General features: G+C 51.5%; 1 protein-coding gene across 2 annotated transcripts; it reads right to left on the bottom strand.

The window, feature by feature from the left end:
• Positions 1-973: 973 nt before the first annotated feature.
• On the bottom strand, positions 974-9,970 carry DOLPP1 (dolichyldiphosphatase 1). Of its 2 annotated transcripts, XR_289528.4 has the most exons (9): positions 9,674-9,831; positions 6,431-6,531; positions 6,103-6,187; positions 5,906-6,005; positions 5,599-5,697; positions 4,919-5,047; positions 4,334-4,423; positions 4,112-4,171; positions 974-2,449 (listed from the first exon to the last, which is right to left on the bottom strand). XR_289528.4 is itself a non-coding variant. In XM_001500126.7 (8 exons), the coding sequence occupies exons 1-8, from the start codon at positions 9,747-9,749 to the stop codon at positions 2,413-2,415; spliced, it is 717 nt and encodes a 238-aa protein (XP_001500176.1). In that variant the 5' UTR covers positions 9,750-9,970; the 3' UTR covers positions 974-2,412. The 2 variants fall into 2 exon arrangements, 1 of the variants encoding a protein (XP_001500176.1); XM_001500126.7 differs by lacking the exon at positions 4,112-4,171 and having other exon boundaries at positions 9,674-9,970.
• Between the last annotated feature and the right edge of the window lie 11,824 nt (positions 9,971-21,794).

Genomic DNA, 21,794 nt, shown 5'->3' with positions numbered 1-21,794 from the left:
CAGCTATTATATTTTTCAGTTTTGATTCACTGTAAAATCTGCCAGGGCTCATTTTAACGTTTCCTGTTCCCTGCAGATATTTTCAAGTTTGTCTTTTCATTCTTTAAAACGGTAAAACAATGCACAGTCTGTGTCTGGTCATTCCAGGATCTGAGGTACTTGTGGGTCTACTATTCTGCTGGTTCTCAATCATGCTGTCATTTCCTTGGGTACGTGGCCATCTTTGTCTATATTTTGTTATTGTAATTTAAAAACTATACAAATAGCTGAAGTCCAGGATGAAGGGTCCTTCCTCCAGAGATCTGTGCACTTCTGCCACACACCTGGGGCGGCCGCCTAACACACTGCGAGGTTCCATGGTCCACTGTGGCCCCCAAATCCAGCCTGCAGCCCAGGCGAGGACGGGATCACTTCTGGTTCACCCTCACCCTGCGGGGGCAGCCGTTGCACATCTCGGTTTAACAAATCGGGGAAGGATTAGACTCCCTGCCTTGGGCCAGGCCCTTGAGTTTGACATTTCATTTCTTTCGCCAAGGCCTCCAAAAACACAGCTGTTTAGAGTTACTTCTTCCAAAGCAAGACACTCCCCTGTCCACATACTCACGAAAGACTGAGTTCAACAAGGAGCGGAGGCCTTCAGCCGGGCGGAGGCTGTGCCCGGTCCTCAAGAGTGTCACGTGGAGGAGGAACTAGGCTTACGGAGGGCAGAGCCAGCCAGGACCACACAGGGAGCTGACTGGGACTGGAAAAAGGGGAAACTTCCTAACTCTGAATGGCGCTGAGGTCTCCCCAGACTCGTGGAGAATATGCAGTGGCATTCAAACCCCGGTTCTGGGGGCTAGAAGGGACTCGATGTCTTGGAGATGCTCGTGATTTTATGTGCTTAACCATATCCTTGCCCCTCAGGGTCACATGTCCCCACAACGGCCCCCAGCCTCCTCCCATGAGCTCAGTCAACATGTGCTCAAGCCGCCAGAGTTCAAGATTTTATTTTAAAACAATAGTAAACAATTTCATTGATTTTTCTTAAATCACCTCACACCTGGCTTGTCTCAGGCAAAAAGTAAAAAATAAAAATAAGAAGGGAAGGGGAGGAAAATGTGGGGACTGACCAAGCTTCCCCAGAAATAGGCCCCTGGTCCTGGCATCTGGAATGGCTTTTGGACACTGTCTTCAACAAATGAGAAAAGAAAGCACCAAAATATTGTGCTTCAGCAGCAGATTAGGAACCTCCATAAAGAAAAAGGCGGGGCAGGAGAGGGATTCAAACACAGGACCCAAGCAGCCTGGTTCAGTTCGAGAAACTTGCAAGAGTCTCGAAGCATCTCCTCTCCACAACTCCATTTCAGAGCAACTGAGAGACCAGCTCCCTTGAGGAAGGAAGAGGCGTCTTCCGAGCTGGACAGCGGGGATCTGAGCCTGCCTCCCGGGCTCAAGGGTGACCCCGAGCAGGCTCCCAGCGTCTTGGAGGGGGGTCAGGAAGGACGAGGAATGTTCAGAGCATCCAGAGGGAGGGGAAGTGTGGGGACGTCAGGCACCCACTGCCCCACTGTGCTCAGCGGCTCCCGGTTCCTTCACATCTTGTTCGACTGGAGATGAAGACTAACTGCTCCGGATGGCAGGACGGAAGGGCTGTAAACAGCCGGGGTGTGCTCACCCACATGTGCAGGCTCTTTTGTCAGAAAAGGACCATTGTCTTGGGGACAGGGGACCAGAAAAAGCCCTTATGGTGTAGGGTTGATATGGGGTAGAACGCAGTGATAGCAGCCGCCAGATGCGTGCTCTCTGGGCCCTGGCCCCAGACAAGGAAACACTGAACGAGGTTCTGGAATGACAATGGTGGCAGGGAGGGCATAGGGGTGCTCCCATCCTCCTGGGCCCCCAGGCCACCTCTCAGGCCCAGGGAGAGGCAGCCTGCCCCTGGGCTCAGGGCAAAGGGCCTGGGAAGCTGACCTGGGCCCCTCTGTACGCAGGGCAGCCACTGCCGAGCAGGCTCTTCCAGCCCCATCTCCAAAATCCCGTGTGCCTTTGACAAAACCAAGAAATAAATAGTATTTTTCACGCTTCCTGGATTTCCTGGCCCCAAGACCAGAGGTGCAAGCCCTCTTCCTGTACCCCACACCCTGGCGCCCACAGCAAGGGCACTTTCCGCCCGACCGGGGGCTGGCAGCAGCACAGCGAGGCTCTCTGGCCATGTGGCCCCCTGGCAGCAGGCCCTCCAGGGTCCTGGTGGAGGGGCTGGCTTGGCCCTTTGGTCCACCTTGTTCATTAAAATTAAAATAAGAAAAAAAAAGGCTCCACTTGGTGACTTGGGTCTGTAGAGGTCTCTGCTTTGTCCCTCTGTCATTCCGTCCATCCTGCAAGGCATCGTGCAGGCCAGATCTGTAGGCTGGACCCAGCCACACTCACTGGTCACTGCAGTTTCGTTCCCAGCTTGCGTTGTCTGTTCCTGCAAAATGGGCAGGGGGTGAGATGGGAGAATGCCTGGGGGTCAGATGAAGGGCCTCCTGGCTTTCGGCGACCTGCGCTCTCAGCTGTCCCTCCCCATCCACAGTCCCTTCAAGATGGGTGAATGCCCCCCCCAGGAGCCCGTTATTGACTCGAGCCGGGTCAGTCAGAGCTCCTGCCCTGGACTTGGGATCTAGCGAGGGTCAATCTCTCTGGCTGAGCCTGTATCGCAGATTTCTAAGCCCTAGAGTCCAGGAACAGAGCCAAGAGATTAGGGCAGGAGTGGGGGCCTGGATGAGAGAACAAGAGGGCCCTGGCTGGGTTCCAGCTAACGATGGGGCGTTCCCCTTTACAGATAAGCCAGCACAAGCAGGCTCTGTTACCATCAACCAAAAGAGACAAGGAAGTAGTGAGCCCTCCGGCTGGGAGGGATGTAAGTAAAGGCAGGAGATTACTGATAGAGGTTACAGAGGGGACTGGATACCTGGTTTGGGGGTGTGGCTACATCCACGATGGGCCAGGATTATCCTTGAGGGAAGTAGGAATAATCACCCCATTTTCTAGAGGGGCTGGCTGAGGCTCAGAAAGAAGAATGGGGCTCATCTAGGGTCCCAGGTAGAATCCAGAAGCCTAACTGTGCCCACAGGTCCTGCATGATGTGGCCCAGCCTCACCCACCCCCAGCTACCTGGCTGCAGCCACACAAGCCTGTCTGTCGGGTGGACTCACCAGCTTCCCACGTCGCAGCTCTACACATGCTGTTCCCTCTGAGTGCACTCTCCCTTCCAAACCCCAGCTCCAACAGGCCTGTTCTTTCTCCTCACTCAGGTCTGTCTCCCCTGGACATCAGGCCTGACCACCTCCCCCGACAGCGGGTTCCTCTCACGAGCTCCCAAGCACAGGGCACTGATCACACGGGTAGATGCCTCTTTTGTGTGCCCCCTGCCTGCTGTGGCTGTCTCACTCTGTGCCTGCACCCAGCACACAGCCAGGCACAGAGCAGATGTGCACACAGATTGTGGGAAACGAAGGCAGGTGGCAGCCAGCCAGGTGGGGAAGGCAGGGCCAGGCGGGGCCAGGTGGGGCAGAGACACTCCGGTAGCCAGGTGGAGAGCTGGGCCTGGGCCAGCTGGGCCCTTTCCACCAATAATGGGATTGCCTGCCCTAACCCCCTCAAATCCCCTTTCTTCACGATCCAGGACTTTACCCTTAAGCTCGTTAGGATAATTTGGACCATGATGCACTAGACACATTTCCCGGCTGCTCCGACGCCCTGCCCACCATGGCTCCTCTCACCAGCTCCTGGGAAACCTCCCAGCCTTGCTTTGGAGCCCGACGTCCCCTCAGCTCCCTTCTGAACCTGGGGAGGAGCCAGGCCTAGCCCCACCCTGCAGGCACCCCACCCAGGATTTGGGGTGAGTGGAGTGGGACAGTGGAGTGGGACAGCCGAGTCAAGAGGCTCCAAAACCCTCTTTGCCTCGACTTGCTGTGCAACCACAGGCAGCCTCTCACCCACTATGCCTCGGTTTACCCATTTCCAGGAAAGAGTCTGGGCTAAACAGCCCCAAGGGGAGTCCACACACAGGAGCCCTGGGAATCTCGGCTGCCCAGCTCTCTGGTTCTGGGCCAGACGGCCTGGGTCGCAGCCCAGCTCCCCTACCCACCATCTGTAAGTTCTCAGTCAAGTGACTCCTCCTCTCCTCTCTGAGCCTCAGTTTCCTCATCTGTAAAATGGGGTGCAGGGGAGGACTCAATGAGGCAGTGCGAGAACAGTGCTTAGGCAGGTGCCTGGCTCTTGGGGAGCCCTCCAAAAATGGAAGCAGTGGCTGCCCTGGGGCTGTGCCCCATGGAGCCAGGACCCAGTGACTGTCGTCCCCTTAACTCACCTGGCTTCTGCTCGGGTTACTGTGTACTCAAACCAGAGTACGTTGGGAATGAGGCTCGTGTCTCGAATTAGGAAGAACTCAGAGATAGGCCTGGAGAGACAGACACCCAGAAAGCCAGGGCCACATCAGGACCTGAGCCCGTCACCAGCCAGACTCCTCCACCAGTGCCTGGGGCTGGCGCTGTACCCTCCCCCACTGCTCTGAGTCTCTGCCTGGCCATAGACCCCTGAGATTGAGAGACCCAGATGTGTCACCTGTGTGACTCTAGGGCAGGGGCACCGCCACAGGATACAGACAGCCCAGGAGGACTCAGCTTGCTTTCTAAGTCCCAGAGAGCCTTGACAAAGACAGAGGATGGCACTCGGCCTCTGGGCCGGGGACGGCACCCCTGTGGGGGGGAAGGCAGGCAAGTGAGGCCGGTAGCCTTATGCCCTTCAGAGATCTGGGCACTATTGTCATCCCAGGGAGACTGAGGCTGGGGTCAAGATGCCTGGGTCCTCCCACTGATGGCTCCATCCGCAGGAGGGGGCAGAGGCCATAGTGCCCAGGAAGGCGGGAACAGCAACAGGGACAGGAGACAGTTACCAGGCTGCTATCCTGGGGAACAGCGGTGTGAGGACCTCCTGGGTGAAGACAAACCAGGCGATGGCCATGAGGCTTCCGGCGATGCCCCCATAGAGCACCTGGCTCCAGGTGTGGTACAGCAGGTAGACCCTGGGCCAAGGACAGAGGGAAGCTCATGAGAGCAAGCCAGAGGCAGGCCTGCACAATCCCCCGTGCCAAGTGCCAGCTTCCCAGGGACCTGTGCATGCACACGGGGGACACACACAGACAGGACAGACTCCTGGGAACACAGAGCCTCAGATCTACTTCCAGAAGGAGGCAGGGGGTTGGACCCCACCAGGGGCTCCCCTGAGTCTAGAAATGAAGGGATGGCTTGGCTGGGATTTTCCTCCCTTCTATCCAGCCCCGGAACTCTGAGTCTGTCTACAAGGGGCTCCTCCAGGATGCTGGGAGCAGCTGGCTGACGTGCGGAGGTGCCCCTAGAACACTGGGCTCAGCCGGGAGGAGAGAGCAAGGACTAAGCTGGAAAGGGCAATTGGAGCCCCATCCCTTTAAAACTAGAGGCCTGGGACCCCTTTCCCAGCCCTGCCCTCTAGGCTCTGCGATGCGGGTCCACAATGGGGTTCAATAGGGACCAAGAATCCAGCAAGACCCCAGTGGGTAGGGTGTCGGGGCGGGGGGGGCTCTCGCTCCCTCCATACCTGCTGTAGGAGACTAGAAAGGCCGCGGTGAGGAGACCCAGGGAGAGCACGTGCCTCCACAGCAAGTCCAGGAACCTGGCGTTGTTTGTTTGGTGCATTCTGGGAAAACAAGCCTGTCAGACAGCCTCAGCCCTCCCAAAGAGCCCCTGGTCCCATCCCAAAGCTCCATGGGCACCTTCTGCCTTGGCTGCAGCTACTCCCACCCCCACAGAGGCCAACCCCAAGAGGCATCCAAAAGGCTAGCAGTGAGCCCCACAGAGCTGTCTGGGGCCAGCGCAGGGCCGCCCCAGCCAGACCAGAAGCTCACCGTAAGTACAGGAAAAGGAAGGAATAGACGGAGAAGAACCACATAAACTGCGAATGGCTGGAGGGCATCCCGTACTTGGTGCCCACTGCCATGTGGGGGCCTGGGAAAGAGAAGGAACAGGGAGTGATGGGAGGACGCAGGCCTCCCAGGGAAGCCCCGACCTGGGGCACCCCAGACCCCTGCTGCCCGGGCCCTACCTCCACAGGGCCGCGGCTCCTGGATGACGTGTTTAATCAGCCAGTTGACCCCCTCGTTCAGTGCCAGGCCCCCGAGGAATGAGATCTGCCGGGAAGATGTGCAATGAGCTGGGACTCTGCCTGCTGGCCGCCGTCCAGCCTCAGAGATGGGGCCTCCACCTGAACCTCCCCACCCAAGTGGTAAACCTGGGAGCAGCCAGGACCCTCCCCACATCTCTAGAAAGGTGGAGGCACGGCAGGGATGAAGCGGTGCAGCCCCTCCTCCCAGTGCTGGGGACACTGGGGAGCAGGGGGGGCGGTGAGGGGTGGTGGGGACAGACTCACTCACCGTGTGCAGCTCCCGCTTGAATATGATGAGGGTCACAAAACCGACGATGACAAACACAGGGCTGAGGCTCAGGTAGGCAAGGAGGTGGCCAGAGAGATCACCTGGGAGAGACAGAATAGGAGGACGGGGCTCAGGCATCAGAAGGGCCTGAGCCAGGAAGGAGGTCCCAGCAGGCCCGGGAGCAGGGCCAGGCTGCTGTGGCAGCCTCCGTCGACGAGCTGGCTGGAACAACTCGGTCACGGGCGCAACGTGCCGGCGTCTATTTCCTGAGCACTGAAGTTCAGACTGTGAGTTTCAAGCAGGTGCCTTCACTGTCCCTACTCTGTAGATGAAGAAACCGAGTCCCACAGGGGTTGTGTGACTTGCCCAAAGTCACACAGCCAGAAGGAGGTGGGATCTGGACTAAAATCCCTGTCTGTGGCCTGGCACGATACTCATTACCCCACTGGAGCAGGAATTTGAACCTGGCTTCGTCAGACCCTTGAGCCCAAGCCCTGTACCAGGAGGCAGCCGGGCAGGTGCATGGGGGCCCCTGGACCGCAGTCCTGTGCTAAGGCTGCCCCAGCCCAGCCTCAGCCTCCAGGGGACCCAGGTATTCTCTGGACACCACACAGACTTGGGTTGACCCAAGGCCAGTGTTGGGTGGAGGGTGCATAGCCCAATATGGCTGCCTGGCACCACCCCCGCTTCTCACCGCCTCCCTGCTGGCAAGAAATGGCTACCTATTGACCTCTCGCTTCTTCCCCTCCTAACTGGCCTGGGAGGGAGGCAGCATGGGGACCACCAACCCTTCTGAGAGATGAGGACACTGAAGCCAAGAGACAAGAGCCACTTTCCCCTTTGCCCAAGGGCAAGGTGATGCCGAGTCCAAAGGCCACCCCCACCATTTGAGACAGGGCAGCTCCGTGGCCACACTGGGATCAGAGGGCATGGTTCAGCTCTCGGGCCATCACTTGCAGGCCTGCTAGGTGACACTGGGTGAGGCTCTTCCCTCTTCTGGACCCCTGTCTCTTCATCCACACAGTGGCCTGGTCCCTTGTAGCCCTGAAATTCTGGGTTTCTCAGCTGCCCAGCTGATGCCCAGGGCACCGGGCTGTGAGGACAGGGCGTAGCTGGTGCCTCCAAACCTTTGGCCATCTCCATGGCCTGTCCCACAGCCAGCAACACCCTTGAGCCTTCCTACAGATGCTGTCAGCAACTCTGGCCCCGCCACTCTGATCCAAGCCCCTGTGTGGCTCCCTCTGCCCAGCTCATGAGGCCATGCACTCCTCCCACCCTCTGCTCCAATTCTAGGGACTGAACTCAGGTTCCCTGAGCGCACGTTGCTCTGCCCTACTTCTGGACCTTCGCACACACTGTTCCTCCACCTGGGATGCTGCCCAGGTTAACTCAACATAAATTATTTACCCACCACAGTGGCAAAAAAAGATATGCTCCTGCTGTTGTGGTGCCCTCCGTCTGGGAGGAATCAGTAATCAGGCATCACTCACGATATGCTTGTTAGTGTAGATATCGGGCCAGCGTCTGTCTCTCTCTCTCCACGGTAGGCTCCGTGAAAGAGCAAGGATGGGGCCCCTCAAGCCCAGCAGAGCTCAAAAACGATGTTAAGTGAATGGATGAAGGAAGCAAGGATCAGTGTGCTGAGGGGTACGAAGGAGAAGTGCAGGGGGCCACAGAAGAGTTAGCCGGGGGTCAGACTTTGCCAGATGCCCCAGGGCACAGCCAGGTCCCTCCTCCAGGCACCCACAGTTCCTGCAAAGGTCCCTTGTCACAGCCTGCATCATACTGCTCACAACTGCCAGGTCTTTTCTTCTTGCTGGTTAGACTGTGAGCTCCTCTGAGGCCAGAGGGTGGGGGGCAAGTGACGAAGGTGCTGAGGCCTTAGCTAAGTCCCTTCCATCTCCAGGCCACAGCTTGCCCCCTGTAAAGTGGGTTCTTTTTTCCACAGTCCAGGACTGTGGGGACATATCTGCCTGCTCACCATTCTAAACCAGAGCCAGCCCAGGGCCTAGCCCTCAGGAGGCGCTCAGTGGATACTGGCTGGCTGGATGGATGGTGGGTGAGCAGGCAGGCAAGTAGGGCCCAGGACCTGGCAGGGCCGCCCTAGCCCCAGTATAACTCAGAACACCCAGTCTCCCAGCCTAAAGCTCCCTGGCATCCCGCCCTGGGGTCCTCAGCAGGGCTAGGCTCTCACATCTCTGCCCATGAGCACAGCACAAGCAGGCCCTTCCTCAGACAACCAGGTCTCAATGAGGGGCTCCCCCAACACCCAACCATCCTACCCAGGGAGGGTGGGGCGGGCTTGAGAGGGCCCTGGGAAAGCGGGATAAAGTATTATCAGTCATTATTAAGCTGCAGTTACTCATTAAATGTTTACTGTGTCCACGCACTGCACTCAGCATTTCTCATGCTTCCTGTTATTTGATTCTCACACCACAACGAGAAGGCAGGCACTGCAATCAGTCCCACTTTAGAGACGAAGTAACTGAGCAGAGAGGTGAAGTCACCTGCACAAGGCCTCTGCCTGGACTTGAGCCCAGATACCCCGGACCCCAAGGCCCAAGCTCTGCATCACTCTACTAGACCGTCTCCAGAAAGGTCGCTAAAGGACCTCCCAGCTGGAAAACTCTGCGCTTCTAGAGATGCATCTTATGGAAAGCTCCAGAAGTCAAGATCCCGGGGGCTGCCTGTCCCCTCACCGGGTCCCCAGTGTTGTGGAGCAATGCCCTGCTCAGGGCGTAGCACCAGAAGTACTCAAACAACGAATAGTCGCCCGGTCTCGCTTTGCACACTCCCAGCAACGGGGAGCTCTTTCTCTTCCAGGCAGCCCCAAAGCACTGTTTGAAGGAAACAGGCACTCCCTGCACGCCGAGGAGGGAGTCCGGCCTCCCTGGCTCCGGGGAGGGCGGGGAAGAAAGCCCCAGGTCCAGGCCAGTGATCCTTTCCCGCCTCACACAGACCCCCGACCCACTACAGACCACCCGCGCCACCGGACCCGGGGGAGCGCCCCGGCCGCGCAGCCGCAGAGTGCGCGAGCGAGCCGCTCACAATTTCGCCCAGCTCATCGCCGCGCTACTGCGCCTGCGCGGCGCGCGAGCCGGCCGAGCCCCTCCATGGCTCACTGTTTGACAGTTCCCACTCCGGCCCCCCAGCGCCCCCTCCGAGGGCTCGCGCGGGCCCGAGCACCCAGGGCGGAGGGGCCGGCCCCGGGAAGGAAGCCTCGGAGCCAAAGCCGCCTTTTACCTGCAGGATATTCGACGTGGGTGAGGGACACTGGCCGCCATGAAGCGGGGAGCGAGCACTGTCCGTCCGCTGCCATCTTACCCGGAGACCGGGCTTCTCCGAGCAGCCAATGGGGAGTCAGGGGGGCGGTGGTCCTGGCCTATCACGCCGGGGAGGCGCCGCGCACCCAATCGGAGGCCGATACAGGTAGCGGCGCAGCCATTCAGCGTGCAGGCCGTGGGGCCGGCCCGAGCGGCGAATCAGAGAGCGGGGCCCTTAGGAGCCTGCGAGCGGCCAAGCCGGCGCCCAATCCGGGACGAGCGCAGGTAGGTGCCTAGCCAATCAGGGGAGAGGAGGGTTCCAGCGCACAGCAGAGAGCAGAGCAGCCAATCAGAAGGTGATGCCGGCTCTCAGTGTGGGCAGGGCGGGCCAATCAGGCGCTAGCCTGGGGGGCGTGTAGAACTTTGGTGGGAGCTTTGGTTTGGCAGAGACCTGCGCCGAGTGAAGGCTTTCCCGGTACCCGGAGCCCGCCTCGGGTCGGCGGGACCTGGGCGCTCGTCAGAGCGCATGCTCCAAGCGGGGAAGCATCCTTGGTACGATGGGTTCTGAACCCACCTACTTTTAGTTATGGGTAAACTGAGGCCATAGGGGCCCCTAGGGGCCTTATTTTTCTCTGCCCATTTACTGACTGGCGACAGGGCAGGTCACACAAAGCCGCCCACCTTTCTGTTAAAAGTGTGTGGGATGGGAGAGGGAACTCCCTGGGCGGGGCGCACAGTTGGCGCCCTAAACGCCTTAAAAAATGGAAGCTTAAGGGATGATAAGAATGGGAGCTTAATTGAAGTTAAAGACTCTTTCCTCCTTTCATTCAATTAACAAAGATTTATTGATTCAGTCACATTTATGCTGCTTAATGAGGTGTCTTGGGAGCGTTTTAAACAAGAAGCCGGTTGGTTTTCCACCTACACCTCGGTTTTTCCAAAACATTCCTCTCGGTGGGCTACAAGGCCCTGCGTAAACAGCCACACCTTCCCACCCACCTCTCCCTCCCCAACCCCTACTCTCTCAGGCTAGATTGAATTACTGACAGTCCAAGTAAAGCGCCCGTCCCCCTCCTGCCTCCTAGCCTTTGCACATGCTGTTCCACTGCCTGGAATGCATCACCCCTCCTGCCCCACTTTGCTTGGCCCAGTCTGGCTCAGGTGTTTGTTCTCACTTAGAGGTTTTCGTGGCTGGGTGAGGAGCCTGCATTGGGCTCCCACAGATGCATCCTCTCTCCTACCTCAGCACTGACCACACTGGACTGCAGTCGGTTCCTTGTCTGTCTGTCCCAGTAAGCAATGGTTCAATGGTTCTCTGACTTCATGCAGCACCAAGATCAGCTTGTAGGAAATGCAGATCCCTGGGTCCCAGTGGGGCCTGGGTTGGTCCAGATCTGGGTTGAGCCTTGGAGTCTGCATTCTTATGTACTGGGGTTCTGATACAAGCGGTTCTAGCCACACCTGGAGAAGCCCAGCACAACATGAAGACAGGGCCCGTTACATATCTGAGCCTGGCCCAGGCCAGACCTAGAACAAGTGCCTGATAAATGATATAAATGCTTGTAGGGAGAAGTGAAGATAAACCAGGGAATCCCACTGAGCAGAATGGCTCGCTCTCCGAGCCTGCAGGACAGCTGGAGCCAGGGCTATGGGCTCGGCCCAGGGGGCTGGGGGGATGATGGTGACTCAGAACCCACCAGCCAGCCAGGAGGGCCCCCTGGCCTCCCTTGGCTGTGCTCAGCTCCCCAGCCAGCCCAGCCTGGGCTTGTGTGGGTCAGCTGGCCCCGTCTCCCTGTCACCTGCCCCCGGCTTCCTCAGGCACTGCCATTATTAGCTTCTGAGGAGCAGGAGGTGTGAGGAGTGGGCTGTGAGTTTCCCAGAATAGTTCCCTGTGACAGGGCAGCCATCCCAGGTCTGGCTGCGTTGCCCCGATTAGTGACTATTTCACTGATGAGCAGATAGGCCTAGAGAGACAAAGACCCCGAGACCCAGGCCTGTCTGGTTCCAGGGTCTTCTCACCTCAGGGAGGCGTTCCAAGGAAGTGACAAGGATCAGGAAGTACAGAATGAGACGGCATTATCCCGCATGGGGTTTTCCTGGCAGAGGGAACTGCACCAGCAAGTGTCCTGAGGCAGGAGTGTGGCTGGATGAAAGGGGCGAGAGGGAGGGGGTGCTGAGGGAGGAGGGGGTCAGCCGGGGCCTGGGCTCCCCAAACTCTGAGGGCCACTGCTGGTGGTGAGGACAGAGGGGCGCTCTGAAGGATCGGTGGGTTGGTTGGTTTCGTTTTGCTTTTTTAAAAAATTAAAATATAACCTTCATTCAGGAACTTCCAGAAGTCGAATGTGTACAGCTTGAAATTTCACAAACAAAACACACCAGGCAGCCCCCTGATCAAGAGAGGGCTTGTCACACAAAGCCGACTACCTTTCTGTTCAAAGTGAAAGCAGCCCCCAGATCAAGAACTAGGGCCCTGGGAGCCCCCGACCCCCATCTAGTCATCCCAGGTGACCACCATCCCAACTCCTAACACCGTATATTAGGTTGGTCTGATTTTGTACTTCCTATAAGCAGGATGCTACAGTGCGTACTTTTTGTGTGTGGCTTCTTTCACTGGCATTGTGTAGGTGAAGTTTAGCCATACTGTGGCCTCTACTTGTAATTTGTTCTCTCCCGTTGCTGTGTGGTATGCCATGGTGTGAACACACCACCGCTTATTTTCCATTTGACCCTTGATGGACATTTGGGGTGTTTCTAGATTTGGGATGTTACAAGTAGTGCTGCTAGGAATGTCCTTGTGCATGTCTTTGGTGTACCTATGGATGCATTTCTGATGGAGATGTGCCTAGGAGCCACTGCAGGGTCCCATGAGATGGCAGAGGTGACAAGTCAGACCTGCCGTGTGGACGAGGGTCTTGGCGGGGCAGGCGTGAATGCTGCAAGGAAACCCTGGGAAGCTACAGGAGCCACCTGCCTCTCCCTGAGCTGAGGGTTAGACCAGTGATGCCCCGGCATCGCTCTGAACATTGTGGGAGGTTTCCAGCCTGTCACTCAGCTTATCTTCCCAACAGCCTGCAAAGCAGCTCTTAATTTCCCCGTTTGTAGCTGAGGACAGTAAGGCTTGGAGTGCCCCACCATTTGCCAGGTCACCTGGCTAGTATAAGGCAGAGCCAGGATTTGAACCCAGGTCTGCCTGATGGGCAGGCCCAGGTTCTGAACTTCCCTGCATCCCATGACCCCAACTGCTAGCTGCCTCCTCCCACTGCCTGGAGGAGGCCGCAGACAAGCCCTAAGACCTGGGCTTTTCCAGAGCCCCTGCTTTTCCAGAGCTCCAGCTTTTCCAGAGCCCCTGCCTTTCCAGAGGCTGAGCTTTTCTAGAACCCCAGCCTTTCCAGAGCCCAGCTGTCCCAGGCAGGGCTGGCCTTTCACTCTCACCTCTCTTCTGGCAGGGAGTTCACAGACAGGGCAGCCCCGAGATCCGAGGCACAAAGTCTAACTCCGTGCTCTGTGCCCCAGCCACCCTGGCTTGTGCTCACCATCCCTTCAGAAACTCTCTTCCCCTCTCTGGGCCTGTTTCCCCAAAATGTGGCAGCTGCTGCCCTCTAGATTAGAGGTTCATTCATTCGCTTCAGAAATTACTTGAGTTCGTAAGAAGAGCCAGACCCTGTATAAGTGTCAGGGGTGTCAATGCAAATAACCAATACCAATCTATTGATAAGACAGATAAGGTGAGTTTTGCTTGAGCCAAGCTGAGGACTAGCCCAGTAAGGCAGTTTCTACAAAGGAAGAAAGCATTCTAGACAAGCATGGTTTTCAGTACAGTTTTATACCTTTTTAGAACAAAGAACAGGTGACATCAGCATCATGGCAGAGTGAGTTGTTCCCTTTGTCTCTCCCCTCTAAGTTACAACTAAGCAGACTTTCATTAACCAACAGAGGATTCCCCACACGACACAATAGGATGTCCAAGAGATCCATGCAGCCATGCATCCAAAGATGGGGGGACTGGATCCCTGGGAAGCAGTGGAACTAGGTGAGCAGACCCCTATGCCTCTGCCTCCCTGGCGGCAATGATCTAGGTCATGGGTCCTCACACAGCAGCTGGTGCAACTGTAAGAAGAGGCAGGGGCTCTTTTTGCATGCAAAGGCTTTTGGAGTGGTTGCCTGGCCGGGGGAGCACCCACCGTGCTGTGGCGGCCCTGCCTGTGAGAATGCTCCCTACTAAGTGGTATGGCTCAGCCCCCACGAGGGAGCCCCCACCAAGCACTGCAGCTCAGTTCAACTGCCTGCAAGTGCAGAGCCAGCTCCTACACTAAAGAAAGCACCCCTCCCCTCCTGCCTTGTGCACCAGCTCAGCCAGTCCCTTCCCAAGCATAGCAGTCCTGCACCAGAGCAACCCACCAGTGGAGCAGAGAGGCCCCGCCTGCGTGGGTGTGCGTGACGTGTCAAGCAGCTGTGGCCAGCATGCAAATGCAGAGCAGCCCTACCAGCACAACTTCCAGCAGGTGGGGTGGGATCAGAAAACACAGCTCCCACCCTCCCCTCCCCCCACAGTGATGGCAGGTGGAAACTGTGACCTGATACTATCACAAATGTGCCGGCAAAGGACCACTTCATCAAATACCGTGAAGAACTACACTAATGCATCAGAACAGAAGGAAAATGACAAGTCCCCAGAAACCAGTCCTGAATTCACAGCAATTTACAATCTAAATGACAGAGAATTCAAAATAGTTGTCATAGAGAAACTCAACAAGTTACAAGAAAACTCAGAAAGACAGTTCAGTGAGCTCAGGAGTAAAATTAATGAGAAGAAGGAATACTTCACCAAAGAGATTGAAACTCCAAAAATGAATGAGATAAAACATAATCTAGAATCCAGAAAAAGGGAGCTGATGTTATGGAGGACAGAATTAGTGATTTAGAGCATAGAAATCTATAAATGCTTCAGGTGGAGGAGGAGAGAGAACTAAGATTTTTTTTAAATGAAGAAATTCTTCAAGAAATATCTGACTCAATTAGGAAAAGCACCATAAGGATTATAAGTATTCAAGAGGGAGAAGAGAGGGAGAAAGGAGAAGAGAACTTGTTCAAAGAAATAATAGCGGAGAACTTCCCAAACCTGGGGAATGAACTGGACTTACAAGTACGTGAAGCCAATAGAACTCCTAATTACATCAGTGCAAAAAGCCTTCTCCAAGGCATATAATATTAAAATTGGCAAAAGTCAATTACAAAGAAAAAACATTAAGGGCAGCAAAGCACAAGAAAATAACTTACAACAGAGCCCCTATCAGGCTTTCAGTGGATTTCTCAGCAAAAACTTTACAGGCTAGGAGAGATTGGAATGATATATTCAAAATACTGAAAGACAAAAACTTTCAGCCAAGAATATTCTATCCAGTGAAACTATCCTTCAGATACAATGGAGAAATAAAAGCTTTCCCAGATAAACAAAAGCTGAGGGAGCTCATCGCCACTAGGCCTGCCTTACAAGAAATGTTGAAAAGAGCCCTCCCATCTGAAACTAAAAAGCAAAGGTTTACAAAACCTTGAGCAAGGAGATAAATAGAATTAGAAAATTGCAGCTTTGTATCAGAACAGGTTAGTAAATACTTAATTATAACATAAAAGACAAAGGGAAGGAAAGCATCAAAAATAGCTATAAATACTTCAGTTTAGTCACAAACTCACAACACAGAAAAGAATAACTTGTGACAACAATAACTCAGAAGGGTAAGAGGAAAGGGATGGAACCTGCCTAGGCTCATGGAGATAAGAGGCTATCAGAAAATGGACTATCTCATCTATGAATCTTTTATACAAACCTCATGGTAACATTAAATAAAAAATCAGAGCAAAGTCACAAATCATAAATAAAGAGAAAACCACCAAACTGAAATGGCAGTCAGAAATACAAGGGGCAAAAAACAATGGAAATATAGAACCAGAAAATGCGAGAGAAAATGGCAGCATTAAGCCTTCATATATCAATAATCACTCTAAATGTAAATGGATTGAATTTTCCAATCAAAGGTCACAGAGTGGTGACTGGATTAAAAAACAAGATCCAACAATATGGTGCCTCCAGGAAACACATCTCAGCTCTAAAGATAAACATAGGCTCAGAGTGAAGGGATGCGAGACGATACTCCAAGCAAATAGCAAGCAAAAGAATGCAGGTGTTGCCATGCTTATATCAGACAAAGTAGACTTCAAGATAAAAAGACAATGAGAGACAAAGAGGGGCAGTATATAATGATACAAGGGACATTCCACCAAGAGGACATAACACTTATAAATATATATGCACCTAACACAGGAGCACCAAAATATATAAAGCAACTATTAACAGACCTAAAGTGCTGTTCTCCCCTAAAGGAAGAAATTAACAGCAGCACAATAATAGTAGGGGACCTCAACACCCCACTTACGTCAATGGATAGCTCATCCAAACAGAAAGTCAACAAGGAAATAGTAGATTTAAATGAGACACTGAGCAGATGGACTTAATAGATATATAGAGAGAAAGAACATTCTATCCCAAAACAGCAGAATACACATTCTTCTCAAGTGCACATAGAACATTCTCAAAGATAAACCATATGTTGAGAAACAAGGCAGGTCTCAAGCAATTTAAAATTGAAATAATTTCCAACCATAATTCTATGAAATTAGAAATCAACTGCAAGAAAAAAGCTAGGAAAGTCACAAATATGTGGAGACTAAACATGCCACTGAACAACCATTGGATCAATGAAGAAATCAAAGAAGAAATCAAAAAATACCTGGAGACAAATGAAAATGCAACATACCACCTCTTATGGGATGCAGCAAAAGCAGTTATAAGAGAAATTCACAGCAGTACAGGCCTAGCTCAACAAACAAGAAAAATATCAAATAAGTAATCTTAAACTACATTAAACAGAACTAGAAAAGGAAGAACAAACAAAGCCCAAAGTCAGCAGAAGGAGGGAAATAATAAAAATTAGAGCAGAAATAAATGAAATAGAGACTAAAAGAAACAATAGAGAAGAGAGAAGCTCAATGAAACTAAGAGCTGATTCTTTAGAAGATAGACAAAATTGACAAACCCTTAGCCTGACTCACTAAGAAAAAAGGAGAGAAGGTTCAAATAAATAAAATTAAAAATGAAAGAGGAGAAATTACAATGGATACCACAGAAATAAAAAGGAGTATAAGAGAAGACTATGAAAAACCATATGCCAACAAATTGGACAACCTAGAAGAAATGGATAAATTCTTAGACTCATGCTACCTTCCAAAACTGAATCAAGAAGAACTAGAGAATTTGAATAGATCAATCACAAGTAAAGAGATAGAAACAGTAATCAAAAACTTCCCAAAAAACGAAAGTCCAGGACCGCATAGCTTCTCTGGAGAATTCTACCAAACATTCAAAGAAGATTTAATACTTATCCTTCTCAAACTATTCCAGAAAATTGAAGAAGACAGAATGCTTCCTAACTCATTCTATAAGGCCAAAATTATCCTGATACCAAAACCAGACAAGGACAACACAAAGAAGGAAAATTACAGGCCCATATCACTGATGAACATGGATGCAAAAATCCTCAGCAAAATACTGGAAAATCGAATACAGCAATACATTAAAAGGATCATACACCATGATCAAGTGGGACTTATACCAGGGATGCAAGGATGGTTCAACATCCGCAAATCAATCAATGTGATACACCACATCAACAAAATGAGGAATGAAAATCACATGATCATCTGAATAGATGCAGAGAAAGCATTTGACAAGATCCAACATCCATTTATGATAAAAACTCTCAATAGAACTCTTTATGAAGGAAAGTACCTCAACATAATAAAAGCCATATACAACAAACCCACAGCCAGCATCCTACTTAACAATGAAAAACTGAAAGCCATCCTTCTGAGAACAGGAACAAGACAAGGGTGCCCACTCTCACCACTCTTATTTAACAAAGTACTGGAGGGTTTTGCCAGAGCAATTAGGCAAGATAAGAAAGAAAATGAATCCAAATAGGAAAGGAAGAATTGAAACTCATTGTTTGCAGGTAATATGATTCTATATATAGAATACCCTAAAGAATCCACCAGAAAACTATTAGAAATAATCAACAACTACAGCAAATTTGCAGAGTACAAAATCAACTTAGAAAAATTAGTTGCATTTTTGGGGGGTTGGGGGAGACCGTTAGCCCTGAGCTAACATCTGCTGCCAATCCTCCTCTTTTTGCTGAGGAAGACTGGCCCTGAGCTAACATCCATGCCCATCTTCCTCTACTTTATATGTGGGACGCCTGCCACAGCATAGCTTGTCAAGTGGTGCCATGTCCGCACCCGGGATCCAAACTGGCGAACCCTGGGCCGCCAAAGCATAACGTGCAAACTTAACCACTGTACCACCAGGCCAGCCCCTAGTTGCATTTTTATACACTAATAATGAACTAGCAGAAAGAGAAGTCAAGAATACATCCCATTTACAATCGCAACAAAGAGAATAAAATACCTAGGAATAAACTTAACCAAGGACGTGAAAGACCTGTACACTGAAAACTATAAGACATTATTGAAAGAAATCGAAGACGACATAAAGAAATGGAAATATGTCCCATACTCATGGATTGGAAGAATAAACATAGCTAAAATATGCATATTACCTAAAGCAATCTATAGATTCAATGCAATCCGAACCAGAATCCCAATGACATAGAACAAAGAATCCTAAAATTTATATGGAACAACAAAAGACCCTGAATAGCCAAAGCAATCTTGAGAAAAAAGAACAAATCTGGAGGCATCACAATTCCTGAGTTCAAAATATACTACAAAGCTATAGTAATCAAAACAGCATGGTACTGGCACAAAAACAGGCACATAGACCAATGGAACAGAATTGAAAGCCCTGAAATAAAACCACACATCTATGCACAGCTAATCTTTGACAAAGGAGTCAAGAACAAACAATGGAGAAAAGAAACTCTCTTCAATAAATGGTGTTGGGAAAACTGGACAGCCACATGCAAGAGAATGAAAGTAGACCATTATTTTACACCATACACAAAAATCAACTCAAAATGGATTAAAGACTTGTCTGTAAGATCTGAAGACATAAAACTCCTAGAAGAAAATATAGGTAGTACACTCTTTGACATCGGTCTTAGTGGCATCTTTTCGAATACCATGGCTACTCATTCAAGGGAAATAAAAGTAAAAATAAACAAATGGGACTACGTCAGACTAAAAAGCTTCTGCAAGGCAAAGGAAACCATGAACAAAACGAAAAGACAACCCATCAACTGGGAGAAAGTATTTGCAAATCATATATCCGAGAAGGGGTTAATTTCCAAAATATATAAAGAACTCATACAACTCAACAACAAAAAAACAAACAACCCGATCAAAAAATGGGCAGAGGATATGAACAGACATTTTTCCAAAGAAGATATGCAGATAGCCAACAGGTACACGAAAAGATGTTCAACATCACTAATTATTAGGGAAATGCAAATCAAAATTACAATAAGATATCACTTCACACCCGTCAGCCTGGCCATAATTAACAAATCAAGAAATAACGTGTTGGAGAGGATGTGGAGAAATGGGAACCCTCCTACAGTGCTGGTGGGAATGCAAACTGGTGCAGCCACTATGAAAACAGTATGAAGATGTCTCAAAAAATTAAAAATAGAAATTCCATATGACCCAGCTATCCCACTACTGAGTATTTATCCAAAGAACTTGAAATCAACAATTCAAACAGACTTTTGCACCCCTATTATTCACTATTACTATTCACTGCAGCATTATTCACAATAGCCAAGACGTGGAAGCAACTCAAGTGCCCAACAACCGTTGAATGGATAAAGAAGATGTGGTATATGTACAATGGGATACGACTCAGCCATAAAAAAAGACAAAATCAGGGGCTGGCCCCGTGGCCGAGCGGTTAAGTTCGTGCGCTCCGCTGCAGGCGGCCCAGTGTTTCGTTGGTTCGAATCCTGGGCGCAGACATGGCACTGCTCATCAAACCATGCTGAGGCAGCGTCCCACATGCCACAACTAGAAGGACCCACAACGAAGAATATACAACTGTGTACCAGGGGGGTTGGGAAGAAAAAGGAAAAAATAAAATCTTTAAAAAAAAAAAAAGACGAAATCATCCCATTTGCAACAACATGGACAGACCTTGAGGGTATTATGTTAAGCGAAATAAGCCAGACAGAGAAAGACAGACACCGTATGATTTCACTCATATGTGGAATACAAACAAACGCATGGATAAAGAGAATAGATTAGGGGTTACCAGAGGGGAAGGGGGTTGGAGGGTGGACAATAGGGGCAAAGGGGCACATACATATGTATGGTGACGGAAGAGAGCTAGACTGTTGGGGGTGAGCACGATGCAGTCTGTACAGAAACTGATACATAAGAACATACAACTGAAATTACTCAGTGTTATAAAACAGTATGACCTCAATAAAATAACTTTTTAAAACACTAAAAAAAAAGGAGCAAAGAACATACATCAAATGTGTCCAGGATACATATCCGAAGAGATATTTCGTTACAGATTAGCAGGTCAACATGACCTTGATGTCCAGGAAAGGAAACTTATCTTCAGGAGTGCTGATCCGGGCATCATAGGAAAGGAAATGTGCATTCTTATCTTCGGAGAGTACGTGCTTTTACTTTGAGATAATGTTTAATGGATCCTTTATCTTTAACAGTTAAAGCAGACGGACAATGTATGTTTGACAGGCCATAAGTCAGCCCTCTTTAGTTCAGGCTGAATCAGGTTTAAACCAGAATAGCTACCCATATACCTTGATAGGTGAAAATTTCTTATCGGGGATGAAGACAGAACATGACCAGCAGGGGCACTGCCTTCTAGAAACTGTCGTTCCCGTGGCGGTTGTGGAACTCCTGGATCTTGAAGATGAGAAAGACAAGTGGTTTCAAACTAGAAGTGACAGTTTTGGTTGTCAAAACCTCTGTGAGGAGGCAATCATTGTCTCCTAGGATAGAAGCTTCTGGAAGGCAGGGCTTGGGGTTCCAAACACCATGGGGCAAAGTCCTCAAGACAAATTGCCAGGCTCATCCCCTGGGCTGCAAGGCCCCCTGGTTTGTGGCATTTGCTGATTTAGGGTGTCAATACTGTCTCCTGGGGTCACTTTCAAGCCACCACCATGAGGTACTGAACAGGGAGTTGGGAGAGAAGCGTAGTCAGCTCTCACAAGCTGGCCCCAGGGCACGCCATCACCGCCTCTGCAGCCCCTGGGCAGGACCTGGTACACAGTAAGTGCACAATAAAGACTTGGTGAACAGATGCGTGATCATCCTCCAACTGTCCTGTCACATTTGTGCATCTGTCCTGGGAACCATTTATATTGTAATTCAAACAACTGCTTATGCAGCACTCAGAGTGTGAGCCCCATCACGGGACAAGGACAGCACTACGACACCTTACCTTCCACAGCCCTTCTCACGCTGGTGAGAAGCAGTTCATGGGGATGCAGCAGAAGCTCCAGGGCTGCTCGTGACGCAGCAGAAATACAAATAACCGCAAGGTGAGGGACACAGGGCGTGGACAGCACTGGGCTGGGTTCAGGACACCTGGGAGTGCCCCTGGGCCTGCCGTGGACTCGCTGTATGCACTGGGGTGGTCCCCCTCCCCTTTCAACTTCCCCTTTCATCAACAAGGGAGCTGGAATCAGTTATTGACTACTGTGTAACAAGCCAGGCCAAAACCTACTGCCTTAAAACCATCACTGTTTTATTGCTCAAGAGCTGCAATTTTGGCAGGACTCAGCTGGACAGTTCTGCTGGGGTCACTCATGCAGCTGGCGACTCGGCTGGGCCTGTGTGGTCCGAGAGGGTCTCCCTCAAGTCTGGCATTGAGCTGGGGCTGCTGGACAGGGTGCCCATGTCCTCCTCCGCCTGGCCTCCCCAGCAGAGGAGCCAGGTTTCCTTCATGGCCGCAGCTGCCTCCCCAAAGGGCAAGCCCCAGTGCACAGCTGCTCATGTAACCTCTGCCTGCATCAACGTCGCTCTTGGCCCACTGGCCAAAGCAGGTCACGTGGCCAAGT

Source organism: Equus caballus, chromosome 25, assembly GCF_041296265.1.
Source record: "Equus caballus isolate H_3958 breed thoroughbred chromosome 25, TB-T2T, whole genome shotgun sequence".
In the NCBI taxonomy this organism is placed as follows: Eukaryota; Metazoa; Chordata; class Mammalia; order Perissodactyla; family Equidae; genus Equus; species Equus caballus.
This window is presented reverse-complemented; position numbering and strand designations above follow the sequence as displayed.

Bases quoted from the DNA above. Each gene is read 5' to 3' on its own strand.
- DOLPP1 (XM_001500126.7), bottom strand. From the start codon at position 9,749: ATGGCAGCGGACGGACAGTGCTCGCTCCCCGCTTCATGGCGGCCAGTG. The intron at 6,006-6,102 runs GTAGGGCCCGGG...TCTCTTTCCCAG, and splicing joins GGAGCCGCGGCCCTGTGGAG to GCCCCCACATGGCAGTGGGC. The intron at 2,450-4,333 runs GTGAGTTAAGGG...CCCATTTTGCAG, and splicing joins GTAACCCGAGCAGAAGCCAG to GAACAGACAACGCAAGCTGG.